This window comes from Fusarium musae, chromosome 4 (genome assembly GCF_019915245.1).
Source record: "Fusarium musae strain F31 chromosome 4, whole genome shotgun sequence".
NCBI lineage: Eukaryota > Fungi > Ascomycota > Sordariomycetes > Hypocreales > Nectriaceae > Fusarium > Fusarium musae.
The window spans coordinates 1,582,372-1,601,756 of record NC_058390.1 but is presented as its reverse complement, the minus strand read 5'-3'; the positions used below and the strand labels follow the sequence as shown (position 1 = coordinate 1,601,756).

The 19,385-nt window shown below is 49.5% G+C and overlaps 4 protein-coding genes across 4 annotated transcripts; 2 read left to right on the top strand and 2 right to left on the bottom strand.

Moving 5' to 3' along the window:
• Positions 1 to 623: 623 nt before the first annotated feature.
• Positions 624 to 3,881, top strand: J7337_005444 (uncharacterized protein; the record flags this gene model as incomplete). The annotated part of the gene is made up of 7 exons (XM_044823123.1): positions 624 to 1,382; positions 1,481 to 2,700; positions 2,768 to 2,928; positions 2,979 to 3,009; positions 3,059 to 3,229; positions 3,279 to 3,609; positions 3,663 to 3,881. 7 exons carry the CDS (start codon positions 624 to 626, stop codon positions 3,879 to 3,881), a joined length of 2,892 nt encoding a protein of 963 aa, XP_044681614.1.
• Positions 3,882 to 6,823: 2,942 nt separating this feature from the next.
• Positions 6,824 to 8,366, top strand: J7337_005443 (uncharacterized protein; the record flags this gene model as incomplete). Its single annotated transcript, XM_044823122.1, has 3 exons — positions 6,824 to 7,055; positions 7,104 to 8,024; positions 8,176 to 8,366. The coding sequence occupies 3 exons, from the start codon at positions 6,824 to 6,826 to the stop codon at positions 8,364 to 8,366; spliced, it is 1,344 nt and encodes a 447-aa protein (XP_044681613.1).
• A 264-nt stretch (positions 8,367 to 8,630) lies between these two features.
• On the bottom strand, positions 8,631 to 9,221 carry J7337_005442 (uncharacterized protein; the record flags this gene model as incomplete). Its single annotated transcript, XM_044823121.1, has 1 exon — positions 8,631 to 9,221. The coding sequence occupies one exon, from the start codon at positions 9,219 to 9,221 to the stop codon at positions 8,631 to 8,633; it is 591 nt and encodes a 196-aa protein (XP_044681612.1).
• A 1,089-nt stretch (positions 9,222 to 10,310) lies between these two features.
• Positions 10,311 to 13,896, bottom strand: J7337_005441 (uncharacterized protein; the record flags this gene model as incomplete). Its single annotated transcript, XM_044823120.1, has 2 exons — positions 10,311 to 13,705; positions 13,827 to 13,896. 2 exons carry the CDS (start codon positions 13,894 to 13,896, stop codon positions 10,311 to 10,313), a joined length of 3,465 nt encoding a protein of 1,154 aa, XP_044681611.1.
• Between the last annotated feature and the right edge of the window lie 5,489 nt (positions 13,897 to 19,385).

Sequence of the window (19,385 nt, the reverse complement as noted above, 5' to 3'; positions counted from 1 at the left end):
ACCTCACCTCACCTGAGGTTAAACTGTCTTGTACTACCCGAGCCACCTACAGACGGGACGGGACAGGACAGGCCAACCTGGAACATCCGACCGCGCATCGCACCTTCGCGCATACCAGACAAACCAAGACATTTTGGTAAGGTAATCACAACCTGAAGCAGCTGACCTGCCTGATTGACTGTACCTTGTTTAGGTAGCTTGAGGAAGGAAAGAAGCAGCCTAGTGCGAACGCAAACACGCAGGAGAGATCCCGTTTGTTACGTTCCACCGCATTTTGTGATCCTCAACTCTTGGCCTTAAACTGAACTTCTACATCTCAAATTCTCCTTCAACGCCGGTTCCCGTTTTCAGTATTACACCCCGGTTACGACCGGTGAGTGCAATCGTTGCTACGGCGGATCGAGAGGCTGCCCTTTGCCCAATTTCTTGTCATTCGCTTTCCCTCAAGGATACTTCTTACACTCTTTCTTGGCCGCTTTCTGCTTGCTCACTTATCTTGCTCTCAAGTTGCTAGCTTCGCCACTTAATTGGAATCCTGCTCATTCTCTCAGTCGACTTTATCTGGAATCTTCAGAGCTTCATCTTCCCCATCAATGCAGATGCTCGATCCAAACTTAGTCACTATGGCGGCAAGCTCACCCGCGGAAACCGCCTTGGTGATCCTGTACTACTTGTACCCAGCTCTCGTTTTCATCTACTTTTTCTTCGCTTCACTCGTTTCAGCCTGTACAGTACACTCTTCTGGCAAAGATGAGAGAAAGAAGGAATGTCCCAGCCGACGGTTGACACTCACCTTCTACCTCCCGTGCATCCTGACATACACTGTCCAGTTGTTGCTGCTTGCGGTCCGGGCAGTCCTCTCACAGAGCTGGCCAACGGAGGATCACATCATCATTGGACATCTGGCTTGCGTTCTGGCGTTCGGGATCCAACTGAGTCACTGCCTCGATACTGACGAGGGCCCCTTCTATCCTTTCATCGGGTCTTGGTTGCTTGGCCTGTCTTTTGATATTGCAATCACCGTACTGTCTTCTATCTTGGGACTTTTCTCCCCTTTCGATGTCTTCGGTATCCTTATAAGCGTTAGCATCAGCATTCGTTGCCTGTCTTTCATATCACTCACTATTTTGTTCACTGTTGGCTTTTCTGCAAAATTGACATCCGATGAAGAGCAGGAACCATTGTTGCCCAAAATCACAACTACATCACCTAATAGTCCGACCAGCCAGGAATCTGGGTATGGGTCGACACTCCAGGCCGAGGAAGAAGAAGAAGAGGCCCCGGAGTATAGCTGGGAACGCAGAGAGAGAGAGGCTAAGGAGGCTATGAAGAAGAGGTTCCAGGAAGGTGGAAACTGGTTTGAGTACGCCAAAGGCTTTAAGGTAAGTAAAGAATGCATACACATATTCACCAATTGAGCCTCCCCACTGATACCACTGCTTATGACTATGTAAGGGGCACTGCGCTGACTCATCACAAGATTCTTTTTCCATACGTCTGGCCTGTCGGTAATGTTGGCCTGCAACTTCGTGCTGCGGCCGTGTGCTTATGCCTGTTCGCATCCAACGCTCTTCATCTACTCATCCCTCGCCAGACAGGCATTATCATGGACAGCCTGAATGGTTCTGGCAACAGTAATCCGTGGATCTCGGTTCTTGTATTTGCTGCCCTCCGCTTAGCTGCTTCTGAGTCGGGTATCGAGCTAGTTCGTCAATGGCTCTGGGTTCCTGTTAAGTACTATTCCCACGACGCATTGACACGAGCAGCCTACTCGCACATGATGCATCTTTCAGCAGACTTCCACGACTCAAAAAGCTCATCAGATATGATGATGGCGATCTATGGAGGCAGTGCGGTTTCCAACGTTATTGAGAACGTCTTGCTCTATGCCGTGCCCATGCTCATTGATATGGGGGTGGCTATTGTCTACCTTTCTATCACCTTCGGGCCCTACGAAGGACTTATTACCGTGGCTACCGGTGTATTTTTCCTTCTTATTGCTAGCAGACTTGTTGCTAACTCCAAAGCTGCAAGTCGAAACCGTGTCAATGCACTATATGAAGAACACTATGTGCGCCAGTCTGGCTTCCTTGGGTGGCAGACAGTCAGTGCATTCAATCAGATCGGTTACGAAGACAATAGACACGCCAATGCAGTCACAAATCGTTGGCTTAGAGAGCAGCAGTATGTGCTTGGGTGGTATATCTCAATCGGATTTCAAACCCTGGTTCTGACATCTGGTCTTCTCGCGAGCGCATTTCTGGCAGTCTACCGTATCAGAGCAGGCCACGCAACACCTGGACAATTTGCAATGCTTTTGATGTATTGGGCGCAATTGACATCGCCGCTTCAGTTCTTTGCGAAGTTAGGAAAGAACGTAAGTGATGATTTCATCGATGCCGAGCGCCTGCTGGACATCATGAGAACTCAGCCATCAGTTGAAAATCAGAAGGGAGCTAGACCGTTGAAGTTCGTAGCTGGGGAGGTCGAGTTTGAGCGGGTTTCTTTCAGTTACGACAAGAAGAAGGGCATCATCAAGGATGTCAGCTTCCATGTTCCTGCTGGTCAGACAGTTGCTTTTGTGGGCGCCACTGGAGCTGGAAAATCTACCCTCATCAAGCTCCTTGATCGATTTTACGATGTGGGCGATGGTCGTATTTGCATTGATGGCCAAGACGTGCGAGATGTTGATCTGTTCAGGTAAGACCTGGTCATAACTAATGGCCACTCAAACACTTTAACACTTGGCACTAACACAACTAACCAGTCTTCGCGATCGAATTGGAGTCGTTCCTCAGAATCCAATTCTGTTTGACGACACGATTATGAACAATGTACGATATGGAAGGATAACCGCGACCGATGAGGAAGTGTTTGAAGCATGTCAAGCCGCTTGCATTCATGATAAGATCAAAGGCTTCACTCATGGTATGGTCACAGCTCTGAGATACATATCAAACAATTGCTAACCTCAACAGGATACAAGACACGGGTTGGAGAGCGCGGCGTGTAAGTGAACCTTGGGCATTACTATAGAAGTATACGCTGACTTAAGTAGAAAACTGTCTGGCGGTGAGCTTCAGCGAATTGCAATTGCTCGAGCAATGTTGAAGAAGCCGGACATTGTTCTTCTTGATGAAGCCACCAGTGCGGTTGACACAGATACAGAGCAACAGATTCAGATATCTTTCAAGAGGCTGTGTCAGGGACGAACCACGTTCATCGTCGCGTAAGTTTATCCCTTGTCCGTGTCTTTCAGATTATGCTAATACACAAAGCCACCGTCTTTCAACGATTATGAACGCAGACCGGATTATTGTAGTTGAAAATGGCGAGATACTTGAGCAGGGGAACCACGATGAATTGATCGTGGCGGGTGGGAGATACGCCGATCTTTGGTCAAAGCAGGTCTTTGTGCGAACAAAGGAGGAAGACGCTGATGCCTCGGCTGGCCAAGCAGGATTTGTTAACGACCTATCCTCAGAGCAGACCAGAACCGAACTATCAAAAGTCAACAAGCCGACAACAGCAAACAACGAGCAGCCGAAGTCATCTGAAGCCAGAGCCAGCGAAGAGGATGCTTCCGTTACCCAAGATCGCAAGCAAGAGGTAGTTTCTGCCGAAGATAAATAGTCTTTGGTGATTCTAACCTTTGCTTGCAGGGAACCCGGTTGAATCCTGTTGCCGCTACATTCACCCCTCGCAGGTTGGCCAAGATGAGGAAATCCATGGAGACCGGGACCTCTGAGGCATCGAACAGCTCTACCACTCAAGAAGGACTGATAAATGTAAGCTCACAAACGAGCCGACAGTGGTCTGACGAGGTTGCCGACCAAGATGAGAAGACCTTGAAGACGACAGTCGTGACTGGCCGACCATAGGAGGGTCGGCCTATTACGAGAAGCGGCGACACTACAACGCCAGCCACGGACTCCAGAGAGAGAAAGAGAGCATTTATGGCAGCCGTTGGTCGTGCTCTGAAAACCAAACAAGCGAAAAAACTTGACGAAGAAAAAGTATCAGAGCGTAAGCACAAAGTACCAAATTTCTGTACTCCACTGACTCTCCTAGCTTTAGTCAAAGGTGGAGATGAAGCTGAAGGGGTGACTAAGGAACGAGACGCGGCAGAGAGTCAAATTTTTGAATACAAGCTGCCGTACTATTCTCGTCGTGCTCAGTCGAAGAGCGAACCATCTCAGGCATCTCAGGGCTCTGATGGAGCCGACGTTGACAATGAGCTCCTCCTCTCGTTGACAGGGAAGCAGATGTCTCCAGTAAGTATTGAGTAATATATTATGGTCATTGTCACTGATATAGGAAGCATCGTCGAGTTACATTGCCTCCTATGAAGGCGAGTGCAGGATCCCACATTCCTGTTGCCGCCGAGCACAACCAAGCGGTTTCTTCAGTTTCCAGGGCGGCGAAGGTCCGAGATAGCACCATCGATCGATGTTTCGACAAACAAAGAGCTCAAGAAAAAGCGGAACCTACCATGCCAGGTCGAAGCGCTACATGCCCATCATCAAATAATAAAGATCCAAAAGGCGAAGATGGGGTGACTGCAGGAACAAACACCACGGACGGTCTCAAGCACGGCAACATCGAAATCTCGGAACACAGAGAAAACGTCATCAGCTCTACCCCACGTCGTGGTGGCCGCGGTGGTCGACGAGGACGATCCCCTTGGTACCGTGGCCGACGTGGCAGAGGAGGTTATCGAGGAAGCCCACAGGGCAGACAAGTAGCATGAAGCGTGCTGCCACATACGTAATGCCGCGCTATAGAAATAATTCATGACACGATGCATCCATTGCAGAGATATGAATGAGAACAACAAGCCAGAAGAGGAGGCTCTAGCATGTATCAACATTACGAGTCTATGACTACCCACGAAGTAACAACAATGCTTTTAGAGAGTGGTTATCAGTTAGTTAAGTGTTACCTCCAAATAGACATAGATAAGGCGTTTATGCCATCAATTACATATCTCAGACTTACTCTGCGTTAGCCAGACAAAGTGGTGACGAGGGGTCAATGACTATATGCATATGTTAATGTGGATGAATGGCGGTCTCATTTCTCAGGCTCAAGCCATAGTTCCTTTGGTAGGTGGCCGAGAAAGCGTATCAACTCAGCTACCACATTTTGAACTCTTCCAAATATATACCTGGCGTCACCCCGTAAACTCACCCCATCACATATCTTCTGAACTGCATGATGAAATCAGTATTGGTGGTCTTGAGTAAAATAAACAACACCACTCACAAGATTCCAGATCCTCGAGCAGGTGCCCAAGCTGTGACAGAATTGTCGATCTGGTATAATCCTGGTTGCGAAACTTGTAGTCCAAGGATATGGTAAATGTTGGATGACGATTAGCTCCATAACTTATACCCCATCTATAAAGGTCCTGACGTGCTTTTGAGATATCTTCTCGCGACGACAAGGACTGCTTGACTTTGGCGGGTTGATGCCTTAAGCCACTTTCAACTGTATCAAAATGGGCGATACATTCGGAGAAGAGAGTATAGATATCGGGGGAATTCGTGTCCAGAGTCATTGCCACGGTAATTAATGATGCGCTGTGAGATTGATCAAGTCGTGCAAAAGAAGGAGAGTATACTTTACCCCCTGAGATTTGGTCCTTTTTAAAGGCACGAAGTGAACGTGAAGCGACATTGCTGATTTCGATGTTGTTCTTGATCAGTGTGTAGTAAAGCAGGGCGAGAAAAGCTTTATCATGGTGTTACCATTTGTGTGACCCCGTCACTGAGGTTTGTGGTGATTATGGAGACTCGGTATAAGGTAATGGCCTCCGATCGTTGCCCTCATTAAAGCGATGAGCCAGCAGAAGCCCAATGAATTGGCTATAACTATTTGGGATCGAATACAGTTGGCCAGGCTGAGTGGTGTTTCACTCTTACTTTCCTCTCAAAGACAGGGCATTGTCACGGAGAGTATAAAGAAGAGCAGTCATAGTTGAAGAGGGGTAAGGTTTGGGCAAGACTGTTCCTGGTATTTATAGCTACTCAGTATTATGAGAAGTTCGAGGCTCTTTGTCAGAATACATCGGTGTCTTGATTAAGCTGCTGTGCTGATGGTGGTGTGTATCACAAAGTCACCTCAGAATCGCAGATAGCTTACCGAGGGGGAGCAAGACATGGGGGCATTTCTAGAAGAGACTTGAACTTGAACTGACCATGACTCAGATATGAACAGCTTATATGAACAAGACATATGATAGTATGATGATGAGTCTTGGTGTGGGTATGGGGGCTTGTAGACTCATCATAGAAACGTCGCAAGAGCAACTCACACCGAAGCCGCAACGCAACGCAACGCAATGAGTGAGTGACCCTATTGCAGCAGCAACCTCATGCAAAAGTTGCGATATGGTTTCCCCCGAAGACAAGACTCGGCGACTCCACAAAGTTCCGGTCCCGCAGCGCCACTGACCATGTTCTCACCGACAATGAGAGCAGCCATTCGCTTAAGCCATAAATCGCATGTAATATGAGATCTTATCAAGTGGCCCCCTCCCCTTGCCTCCATCGGTAGCCAGTTCCGATCCGGTCGAGGAGGTCCGTAGGGCGTGGTTTGGACGCTAGAAACTGCCATGAGCGGAGTCTAGAATGCAGTCCGTTTCCCTAATTCGTTGGCTAGTGTAGTCGTGTTTATTTGGTGTAAGTGAGTGGGAGAAGGGAAGAGTGCGAGAAAAGAAAAAGATTTAACGTTACGGGACCACTTCCGTGTAATTCTTATATTTGACTGACACCTTTTCGCTTCTGTTGATAAGGCAAAACCCGTCAAAAATCTATTCAAGATGAAAGTCATGGCTGATTCAACTCAGCAAGAGCAAAATGTTGAACGGACTAGTCTTCAGGAAAACAGCAACTGGGCGTCATTCGGTCTTGATCCCATCACAGCGACAGTGTCAAACATCAACCCAGACGCTGAGGCACAACCTGATGCAGACCCGAGACAAGATGTCGAAAAGACGGCCAGTGCATGGATCTGCGTCCTTGGGTCCTTTCTGGCTCTTATACCTACATTCGGTAAGTCAACCACTCCAATAGATGGGCCATCAACTGACCCTGGATCAGGCTTCATGAACTCGCTAGGTACAGTCCAAACATATCTAAGCATGAACCAACTCCACGACTACAGCGAAGGCGAAGTTGGATGGATCAGCGGCCTATTTCTCTTCCTCTCACTCATTCTCAACGTCCAAGTCGGTCCAATGGTCGATGTCCACGGCCCCAACATCATCGGTCCTGTTGGAGCAGTTCTCTACGTGGCCATGTTTCTGCTCATGGCTGAATGTCGCAACTACTGGCACTTCATGCTGTGTCTAGGAGTATTCGGGAGTATCGGTGCCGCCATGACAATGGTTGTAGCCATCGCCATAGTAGGAAAACTGTTTGTCCGCAAGCGAGGTCTCGCGATGGGTATTACACTCGCAGGATCGTCCATCGGCGCTGTCATATTCCCAATTATTCTACGGTCAACGTATCCCAGTCTCGGATGGCAATGGTCAATGCGAATCATGGCGTTTATATCAGCAGGTCTTCTCGTCCCTGCCATCCTCTGCTTCACCACCTTCAACAAGATCTACAAATCATCAACAAATGGCCAGCCCAGCCCCAAGAGCTCGACACTCAACTTGGCTGCCTTTCAGTCGCCCGCATTCTGCTTTGTTACTGCGGGCATCTTTATGTTTGAGTTTGTCATCTTCAGTATCTCGGGTCTTCTACCGTCCATTTCCACTCGGGTCGGCTTCACTGCCGAGAATGGGTATACTCTTCTTTCTATTGTCGGGGCGGCGAGCACATTCGGCCGAGTTATTCCCGGAATCATTGGTGACAAACTTGGACATTTCAATGTACTGCTTGCTACTTTGGTGTTCACCATCATCTTTATGGGGGCTCTGCTCGTTCCTTTTGGTACCAAGTCAGCTACTGCTCTGTACGCCTGGTCTGCTATCTGGGGATTTGGGTCTGGGTCTTTTCTTTCCATTACCCCAGGTAAGTATCTTATATTATAGCTGATAGCAGCACGCTGATAAATCACAGTCTGTATGGGTAAAACATGCGAGGCCAAGGACTATGGTCGATATTATGGCAAGTCTATCCTCTACCGTCTGTCAACTTCAAATGTAGCTAACCGTTGCTCTAGGCATGATGAACTTTGTCACCGCCTTCGCACTGCTCATCGCTCTCCCTACAAGTGGTGCCATGCTCGAGAACATGGGCCCTCAGGCTCTGGCTGGTCTCTTCACTGGCATGACTGCTGTTGGAGGAGCTTGCTACTTTGCAGCCCGAGCTCTTCTCATTGGCAAGTGGCTGTCTCTCAGGACTATCATTTAATTCTGGAATAGCTCCTGGATACGTCTCATTATTTGCAAATCTGAATTTGACTAGATTGGGTGTCGTTGGTCTCTTTTATGGTTACCGGAGCTTGGATTACGACATATGGAGGAGATTGGAAAATATACCTAGGCTGGCGCTGGTTAAAAGAAAAGGAAAACGGGTATCGGGGAGTTTCAAGGCTGTACTGAGTTATTACTATCTTCTAATAATAATATCATCTATAATCACTGAATAACGCCAAAGCCTCTCAGCGCCATATCCTCACACTCCCTTGTCGTCTCTCCTCATGGCAAAACCTTTCTCAATCAACCTCACCATCAATGCATTCGTCAGTGGTATCTCCCTCTCCCCCATCTTCTGCCCCTTGACCTCCTCCTCCGTCGCCCAAACATAATCCTGATGCTCCTTCGGATCCAGCTTGACCTCAGCCGCATCCTCAACATCAACCTCAAAGCTAAACTTGCAAAAGAACCTCTTCCCCGTTCTGTTTGTAAAAACAGCCCCAGGTGTTCCATTTGGCCCATCAGGAATAACACGTCGAATGCGTCGCAGTTTCAGACCTGCCTCCTCCCAAAGCTCACGCGCACAGCCGTACAGAACAGTTTCGTCTTCGTCGTCACAGGCACCGCCTGGTATCTCCCATTTGTTAGGCATACTGTCGTCCGGCGCTCTTTGGAGAAGGAGAATGCGGTTGGAGGTGTCAAAGACGAGGGCGCCTGTTGCAAGCGAGTCCCAAGTTTTGTCGTGGGTTTTCAGCCACTCGCGGTGATTGACGTTCCATTCAGCCACAGACTCGTCGAAAGTGAAGTCCAAGTCTGGGAGACAAAGATTCGTTTCTTGTTTGTCTGCCATTTTTTGTTTCTGTGTGTGAAGTTGAGGATGGAATCGAACTTGAAGAGACGAGAATAAGATGATGTTGCGACTGAGAGAGAGAGGAGAAATGCCCCGGTATTGGATCTGCTTGTTGCCGCTAATGCCTCACTCACCTCGCTCACTGACTCTCATCAACAAGCAATCGCCATAATGTCTCATGTCTGCCTAATATCCATACCTACCTCAGACAGGCAACAATAAAAGTCAAGTTGCTCATTTTAGTTTTCCAGTTTCGCAAGAGAATCTCTTATACGAGTGTTTGTGTGATCATTTGTCTCAAATGGCCAGGCCAGCCTGTCACATCATATATCACATTACATCGCTTACAGAGTCTTCACTTAAATCCAAGCACAGTAAATTCAATCGTACACACTTTCTTATTTTACTTAAATAGCTCGAGGCTACAGAGCCAACTGGGTAAGGTACATGGGAGGCAGCCGTCCATAAGTACATGTATATGTACGCGTCCTGCGATCAAAACCGTTGAGGCTTTCACTTTTTCCTTCCCAGAGCTTCCAGAATATTTCGTGGACCTCGCTGTCGAATGGCATTCTCCTTGTTGAAGTTTGAATGCTGTTATGACACGTGTGTGTGTGTGTGTGCCGACAACGATCGTTGCGTATCCTTTCAAACACTAGTCGTTCTGGCGAATTCATATCCATCTTCCATCACGGCACTACCATGTGCGATTCGTGCCCAAATCCTGCCAATTCTTCACGATAACAAAGCAAGCAAAGCTTATAAAACGCAAGCTTCCAATACCAATTGTGACGATATTGGAGCTGCTGACAAGGCAGCCACCAAACGCCCCTGACGCTAAAACTGACAAATCATACGAATAACAAAGACCGGAAACAGAATTTTGCAAGCATAAACAGAGCATAGACTTTTGTGTATGATGCTCACATGAAAGATCTCATGGGACTCAAAGCCATTGCTCGAGTTTGCTGTTAACCATAAACAAGCATCGCTTCATGTCCTTCCATGCATCTCAACGTGATTCGTGAATGCTGATACTCGGTTCCAAAGAAACAAAATTTTAAAGATGCTCTTTTCCTACATCTGTTCTTACACGTGTACGTTTTGCTGGGGCATGATGGACCTCTCAGCCCGTGTTCGCATGAAGTTTGCATGAGATTCTAGGCATCGAGCTTTGAGTCGTGTAACTGGCCACACTGCAGCCTTATCAAGCATCAATGCAGTGATTCGGAGCAGCTTGGCAGCGTAGCCGTTGTGCCCACCCAAGTCCAGATTGGCTTCCTGGCCGTTCATGCCATTGACAAGCTCCATGTTCATCTTCATCTCTGCTGATGATAGCACTTCTTGGACTTTGCCCAGAAGCTTCACATCTTCTTCCTCCAGAAGCATGATGGCGGGGACTTCGGACAGATTGACTTGATCCTGTCCAAGGATCCCCAGATAGCAGCCAACACGATCCTGCAACGTCGCAATCCACTCTGCAAGGACCTGGGCGCAGTCGAATGCACACATGGCAGACTGAAGAGGAAGTTCCCTGCTTGTGAAGTCGGCAAAGGTCACACCGAGCTTATCCGACATGGCCAGGGAGTCGGCGGCGTAGAAAGCCGCCTTCCGAAGATGCTTCTCTCTGCGAGATGTAGTGTGACTCGACATACTAGAGGATGCTGGCCGTAGAGGAAGCTTAATATTGGACAAGTCCATCGATGACGTCTGTGTCGCAGGCGTTTCCACGAAGCCTGAGCCATTGATCAAGTTATCCGAAGGTTCGGCACTTCCAGACTCAGAATTGGAGATCGGTGATTGCTCAGCATGCTGAACGATCTCATTTCCGCGAGAAAGCTCCTCAGCCATCCCGTCCCAGTCTCTTTGCCAAAACCTCTCTTTTGAGCGTGAAAGGTTGACGAAAAGCCGAATATACGCCAAATCGAGCAGAGGGATTGCATCAGCTGACAGAGGGCCTTGACCAAAAGGGTTGGGACGTTCTACACTGTGATGAGGGTTGCTTGCCCAGGCCGCTTGCCACGCCTTAAGGGCAGGCTCGATGTGCCGGTGCATCTTCTCTGTCTCTTCATTTGTCCAGATTTTGTTGTGATGTCTTTGTCGTGTTTCCCAAATATAGTTGTGCAGTGCGTTGATAAGTATCAGAGATCCGAATGTGCTGGGTCGAAGAGGTGCACTCATCGGGTCGCTTCCATCGTTGTCAAACTGTCCACCAAAAGAGAATTGATGCTGTTTCTCATTGACGTGAAGGAGGTCACCCAATGCATCGTGAAATGTCATGCGGTTGTGGTTTGCAGCCTCGGCTCCACCGCGTGAGTGAAAGACTGCGCTCGTCTCAGCTGAGAAGAACTCTTCATCGCAAGGGAGGTCCAGGTAGATTTCTGAATTTGTCAACGCAGGTGTGTGGTTGTAGGCCGAAACCAAGAGGCTGGAAAGTATAAACACGGCATATAGAGTTCGCTTCCGTTCTTCTCCAGACTTCCACCGCAGCCACTCTGCTTGATCGGGCTCCAAATTTGTGTTCCAGTTTCGGTCATCACTCATCTGAACATCCTGGCCGTCAGAGGCGCTGGGGCGATTAGGCCGCAAGAGGTCAGCTGCTTGTGCAAGGCTGACCAAGGCGGCGCAATGCGTCGAAGCAATGTCACTGACAGTCTTGTCGCCACAGTTATGGCCATATACAACATTTAGGAGCATGGCTTGCACAAGCCACACGGGAGTGTGAGCGCCGCTATCATTGCTATGGTCAGTTGGGGTACTTCGGCGAAGATCTGCTTTTCGGACATCGGCTTTTCGACGTTCTTCAAGGTAAAAAAAGATCATTTTCTTGGCCATTTCGAACAGCTCTCGGGATTGGGCAGTATCCATCTCGTAGAGCGCGCCGATAGCAGCCATGGACAATATCAGACAACCACTACCACCTACACCTGGACGACTATTGGCAGAGATGGGCATATCGAAGGACAAAGTAGGAAGATGAAGAAAAGGCAAATGGGGGTGGAAGTATGCTAGATAGGCACCGACATATCGCTGAAGGTCCTGAGTACTGGGCAGATTAGCTGCTTGGGACGAGGCGGCATTGCCGGCAGACTGGGAAAGTGGCGACTGAGGTGATCCTTGAGAAGTAAAAGAATGTTTACGACCCCCAAAGGGTAGGCACTGGGACAGGATGTTCACGATGGCATGCCGGGTAGCATCTGTAATGGTGGTCACTGGCGAAGCGCCGTGGTTGCCCCCATTTAGAGAAGATGGCGTCTCCGGGCCGGCGTTGAAGCCAAGAGTCTGATTAATGTTTTGGGTGCCGAGTCCCGTCACAACAGAGGGACTCAATGAGCTCAGCGAGGGTGGAGGCGTAGAGAAGTAAGGGTCATTCATCTTTTGAGTAGCTGGCTGAGGTGATAACGGTGCTCCGCTAAGGAGATCCGGGAAGACTGTGCCATTCATTTCCATCGCAAAAGGGTTCGGGGGCATCTGTGGAGGAGCCATCACAGATGTCGACCACATGGTACTGGTTCCAGCCGGCGCAGGATGATTCGACCCATCCAACATAACATCGCTAATCCCACTCTGACTCGTCGTGCTGATTGCAGACGGACTCGATCCATCATCAATCACATTTTCGTTCCCAAATGACATCTGTTGCTCAAAACCAGTCAACCAGTCAACGGGGTCGTCGAACTGGGGGTTCGCAGACATGTCGTTCATCGAGTGCCCAAAGGGCGAGTTTTCCATGTTCATCACCTGTGGTGAGTCGTTGTAATGGAGATTGTTTGGGTTTACTGTCGTGGCTGTCCCAAAGAGCATGGTGTCGAAATCGAACTCGTTGAAGGACATCGGGGCCGTCCTGAGAGGGTTAACATAGTCGAGGTTACTAAAGGCTCCTGTCTCCAGCTTAGGGATGCCAGGATGCATAGCTCGTTGACCCATAGCAGCGGACATGCCACCATAGAGAGGATCCATGGCGTGGACTGGAAAGCCAGCGAGGCTGGGGTGTCTACTATGACCATGAACAACGGCCCCACGAGCCACGGAAGAATTGGCAGTGGCATTGGCCATATTGAGAGAAATTGCGTCGATATGCCCAAGGGTGTTGGCTCGGGGTCGCATGGTGTTTGAGGCATTTGAAGCCGGAGCGGCAGCGGCAGCTGCGTTGGCTCCAGCGACGCTGTTCTTTCGGGCACGACTCTGACCAGGAGCGACACCGGTTGTGGACTCACGACGATTACGAGGACGGGACGACGGGGTCGAAGTCTGGTGCAGCTTTTGCTGGTGACGCAGCAGAAGGTCACGGCGGGCAAAGCATCTTGAGCACTCGGGACACTCAAAGGGTTTCTCCTTAGTGTGGGAGCGTTCGTGTCGCTTGAGATGTTCCAATCGGGCGAACGAACGCTGGCAAGTGGTGCAGACGTGAGGACGTGGCTTGTCCGTCTTTGCGGGAGGGAAATTATTAGCAGGCGCTTTTGTGTTGACTGTGATAGTAGATGCTACGAGTGTTAGCATGTATAAATCGAAGTCTTGTATCCAAGGTCCTGTTGCGGCAACGGTGCGGGTCGAGTCGAGCTCAGAAACACGAGGGGCAATGCCGGCGAAGGCGGGATAGCTCACCAGTATCGTCAGTGGTGGAGGGCGCGGCGGTGCCTGTGGCGGCGGTGGTTGTCGGTGCGGGAGCGGTCATGGCGAGATTGGGACGCGAGACTCTAATGCCAGAGTCGTTTATCACCATGGCAGGTCGGATCGGTCAGATTCGCATTCGCGAGGGTCGAAAGACGAAGATTTTGGACCTGTCGTACTCGCAGAAGCAGAAAGTGTTTCGTCGCGGGGCACAAGGTTGGACGAGAATTGAGTGCGATAGGATGGATGGCGGGGAGGTTTTGGTGGGCGGCGGGCGTGGTTCGTCACTCTTTGGTGGGGGGAGGGGAGATAAGTAAGGTAGGTAAATATAGAGGGAGAGGGAGAGGGATAGATGTTTAGATTGAATGAAATGAGCGATCTATAAACGATGAGGGCATATTCTTCTGTTTGTATAGAGAGAAGAGAAAATGAAGCAATTCAGATGGTCGTTTAGAACATACAGGCGAAGCAGCAACTGCTTGAGGAAAGTGAAAGAGAAAGAGAGTTGGAGGCACTGGCGGCAAGTGCAGTGGAAGAAGGAAGGTTGGCGCCGAAAAAGGGCCCAGGCAAGGATACCTGAACCTGACGACCTAGGAGCAGCCCAGAACAGGAGCACGGTGTTAGTGATACTGTGCACGGTCTTGTTGAATCAGAATTGGTAAGGGATGGACCTTGGACCTTTGGACCTTCCCTGTTCTTTTGCTCCTGGGGGTGTGGCTCCAGTTGCGTTGCGTTGCGTTTGCGTTGCCGTTATGGAGCGCTAAGGTAGGCTAGACTAGGTTCCCTGGGGCGCATCAAGTTCCCGTAGTTCGCTCGGAGTAAAAAGAAGAGAGACGAGACAGTCAGTCAGCCAGATTTGCAGATTGGATTGTATCAAGAGTGAGAAAGATTTCAGGGGGTAGAGAGCAAAAGCAAATGGTATGTTGATCACGGAAATCTGGTTCTAAATAAACAGCTTCTTCAACCAACTCTTTCTCAGTGGACGTGTCATGAAACCCGAATTTCACGTCAACGTATCTCGGCTGAGGCTGTTCAGAAGCTCTTCTGTCCACCTCATCATCCACCTTTCAACTCAACCAATTGCTCAAATGCTATAACTCGGATTCACGCCCAAAAGGTTGTCGCCAGTCGCCTCAACTGCGTCATCCAAAGACCTAGGTTCAGGCTGTATCGACCATCCTCCGATGTGTTTACCTGCGCCAGTTGAGGCTCATAGATGCTCCAATCGTGGATGGGTGGATACCTACGTGTACGAAGTTAGTCGTCCTTCTTTTACCCTTCATGCGTCTGCCTCGTGATGGTGGGATGGCTTTGATTTCACGCCTTATACATACGTGGTAGGCCTTGTTCGATAGGGAACTTCCTCATTGACTTTATGGCCGCCTCTCAGACTCTATGCTCAAAGCTCTGGTGACGAAAGGCACAGCAACTCTATCCAGTGAATATTTGTCACATCACGCGGCAAATGTGCTGTAAGCATGTACTTGCCGAGCCACGGCTAGATATGGATGACTGGGCAAGCCGGTCAATTGACTGAGTGGTCCGGCTTGCCAGGGTACCAGATATATTACTTTCAGGTTCTACCCTTCAACTACTTTACTCTTGAGAACTTAACTTGAGTCATAACTCCTCCTGATATAGAGCTCAGGAACCCTCACATTGCAAAGCATGATAGTTACCCGAACTGCGCTGCCCATCGCCTTGCCACGGCATTTGGCACTCTGCGCCAGTATTCAAGGTACGTCTGCAAACACAACGAGGTAGTTGATGGCTGCGCCAGGGCTGAGAGTTCAACTGACCGAGTATGCACTGTGCGTCCCCGGGCTGTAGGGACTGCATACGCATAATTGGAGTTTGGAGTCGGGTGTACTCGAAATAGCTACTGGGGTGTGATGAATGACGATTTTATTGCAGCATCCCGACTGCAGAACAGCCAACGCCTGCATGTAACGTTCGAATTCAATTCATGCGCTGAATTGAAAGGGACTCGGAGGGAAAAGAAGGAACCAGAAGGACCCTTGAATGTTCTTTGAGGTCTAAGACACGAGTGGCCATGGCTTTTTAGATCCATCGGTAGCTCGCTTTGACACTGGAGCCGTCTCTACTAGCGTCACTGGCACGGCCTAACTTTGGTTCGAAACCTCCAAAAAAGATAATTATTATTTATCGAGGACCGTTTCCGGTCGATGCTTCCTTGTTCGTCTGTCTTGTTATCTCTACCAACCTCGATCTCTCGTAGTCACTATTGTTCGTATCCTGGCGCTTAATCTTGCTGGAACATGACGACGAGCCAGGTCTAGAAACACCAGCGTAGGATTGGTCCAGCAGCTCCTAGTCGCTGTCCGTTCTGCAGAGCTCCCAATTGGGGAATCTCGTTGTGTCTACAAGCCACGCCCAGAGGCAACAACATCATTCAGATATGGAGCTTCTGCCGGTGTTATTATTACTATGTATTTATTTCGCCCGATATGATTATGGCGAGATAAATGACGTTCGACTAATCGCCTGTTCCACCTCTATGATGTTAAGCGCTACTGTTGTTGTGTTGTGTTGTGTTGTTTGTTTGTTTGTTTGTTTGTTGAGATCCTGACTGATTGATTTCGTCTTTGTCTGCGGCTTTTATTAACCCGAAACTCCAGTTCAGCAACTCACGTCTAGGGATGATGGCATGGCGCCTTTGTGAGGACGCCTTCCGTGACGCTTGCCAGAGATAGTCTGTTCTTACACGCGATGGAATGATCTCTCAGCAGAGGCTGGCTCTGCTTATTCGACTGACTGACTCTTGGCTGCTTGGAGCCATAACGTATTGGGCGGGTAAGGAGATTATGGCCCAATCCTGCAGCGAGTCTCTATATTTGATACGATTTCTTGTTTTACGTTTTATAATTGTCGTCGGTAATAAGTCCGGAAGTGAATCACAACCTCCGCTAGGTTGATACGTTAGCAGGCATGAGCATCAAATTGGAAGTTATTCGGTCGTAATCAGTCGATCAATTGCCTCTATTCTCGAGCTCCCAGCTGATTGATTGCCCAAACCTAAGTCATCGTACTGGGGCCTGGGCGGGTCCACCCCAATCAAATCGCCTGTGGCTCTTAGCGTCGATACCTAGGGTCCTGGGTCTGTCTTCACTGTAGGGTCTGGGTACCTATCTGCTACTGTGCGAGGGAGTATATCGCTCACGGCTCGGCCAACGACTAACCTAACTAGACGAGGGTGAGACTGTCCTGTTGGTTTGACTCGGCTTGACCTGACTTTAGATGATGCGTTCTCAGAGCGAAATGAGAAAGCACAATATGAGTATCCGCATCTCGAGGTCATGTGTTCTGCCACAAGAAAATGTGCCGTTGTCAGAGCCAATTGTAAGCCCAACGTGCGTTTCACGTACGTACGTACGTAGCTCGAGGTGAGGTGAGGTGTGTCTGTGGCGGCCAAGCCCTAGACTCTCTCTACCTATCAGACAACATCAGCAAAGACCCTCAATGATGATTGTCGCTTCTACGGAACTTTCTTTTTTTTCTCCTGGTGGAAACCAAGTGTCATTTGGCATTTGACTGATCGGCCTGTTCAGCCTCATCAGTGTTCTTCGTTCCGTCCAGAACATTTGCCACTCTGACCCTAGAACTTCTAGAGAATTGCCTTGTCTTGTCGTGTCCTGTACGACTTGTGGTTTGGTCGTACAGAGGAGCAATTACCACCGAGAAGACGTTGTCGTGATCCACGAGCCCACTGTCTAGTCTGTTTCAAAAAGACCATGACCGCAATGCAAATCTCCCATCACGGCAGAGCGTCCCTTACATTGGACAACCCAATTATTAGTAATACCTCGAGTTGTTCGAGACCTGATAAAGGCAGTCAGAGTCAGAATCAATCTTCAAAAGGACCGTGCGCAGACCCTTGACCCTTACTGTCTCTGGTAGATACCTCGTTAGGGCATGGGGCCGCACGTTGTTGTGTCACACATGCAGTCCAAGGTCCAAGGCCCGTGGATAAGGTATCTTCTCTCAGTGCTAGATATTATATACCAGCAAATCATCGAGAGGAATGCCACACCCAACTAACTGTTGACCTGCCTGGCCCTGAGTGAGTTGAGTTGTTCTCTCCCACAAACTGCCGGGGATGGTCTCATCCAATGAGACGTCAAGAAAATAGGCCAGACCAGACCAGAGTGAGATGCCTCGATGCTTGCTACGCCCCGATCCACCTGCACGCAAGCCAAAGGGACCAGGTCTTGGTTCTGCATCAGACAAGCTCCAGCGAATCCAATCACTGCGTTTGTCCAGGGGTTTTGCTGTACTGTAGCTAGGGTCACTGCCAACCTTGCACCCAGCACAGCTTGCAAGATCCATCCTATCCCGGGGGTGATGAGGCTACCTTACCAGACTCGACTGAACCGACCGACCTACCTACCTACCTATGTATGTACCGTACGTATCTGTGCTACGTACTGCCTGTTCTAGTGGTGAGGCGAGTAGCGGATACAGTGATAGGTAGACCAGCACTGCCGTCGACGGACCCTCGAGCGGTGCCAAACTATCCGAATCTTGTCTCGCAGCCCGAAACGGCGAACAATCTCGCTCACCGCCAGATTGATTGGATTGACAGCTTGAGTTTGGTGAAATGATGAGCGTCCATCCATCAAACGCCCGCCGCGGCAGAGAGACAAGCCATGCCCTGAGACGGGCTGCTAACATTCATCGTTAGACGGGCTCTAGGTCTTGTTCTGGCGCAGAGCACGAATGGGGTTTCAATTGCAGAGAGCCCTTGATCCCTGTCCAACACACCACGAGCCATGTCGCTACTGCAGTCACAGGACCATCTTGCCACGCCGAACACAAGGAATGTGTGGCCTCCCATGCTCAACGGTATCGTTACCACACGGCTCTCAACTCGCGCCAGCTTCGAATGCTTCGAATGCTTCACTCCAATTGATCAGCTAGTTCACCGAGGATCCAGGAACACGACCATTCTGGACGCCTGCGAGTTTCTCTGCATTAGCCACGGACGTCGGGCTCATGTATGTCCGCGGTGATCTTCTAGATAAGCACCAACATCGCTGACCAGACACCTCGTCTCTCCTTGTGTACAGTACGTGAGCACAGTAGAAAAAGGGGACATTTTCCAAGCCATGCAGTTCATAACTTCTCAGCCTCTTAATTCAACCAACTCTCGGTGGATAATTATGTTTGATTCAAGCATGTCTCTAAAACACCCAATTTCTTCTCTTCACATGTTGGCTGGTTTGGATTAGCACTTCGCAATCACGAGGTTATCAGCTTGGCGGGTTGCGCCATAAGCACTTGAGGTGTCAACGGTTAGCGGTTAGGTTGACTCTGAGGCTCTTTCACATCGAGTGAGATGAGATTCTCAGATGAAACGTCATGTCATCGACGCACTCCCAGAGCTTCTCCAACTCGCTATCTTTAGCCTGGTCTGCTTTGACTTGGCCTTTGCTCTGGACACAGGCTCCCAGAGTGATCCTTGCCCCTGACCCAAGTCTACCCGCTGCACAGCCCCCCGAGATGTGCCAAGCATCACGGTGGGACTTGAGTGAT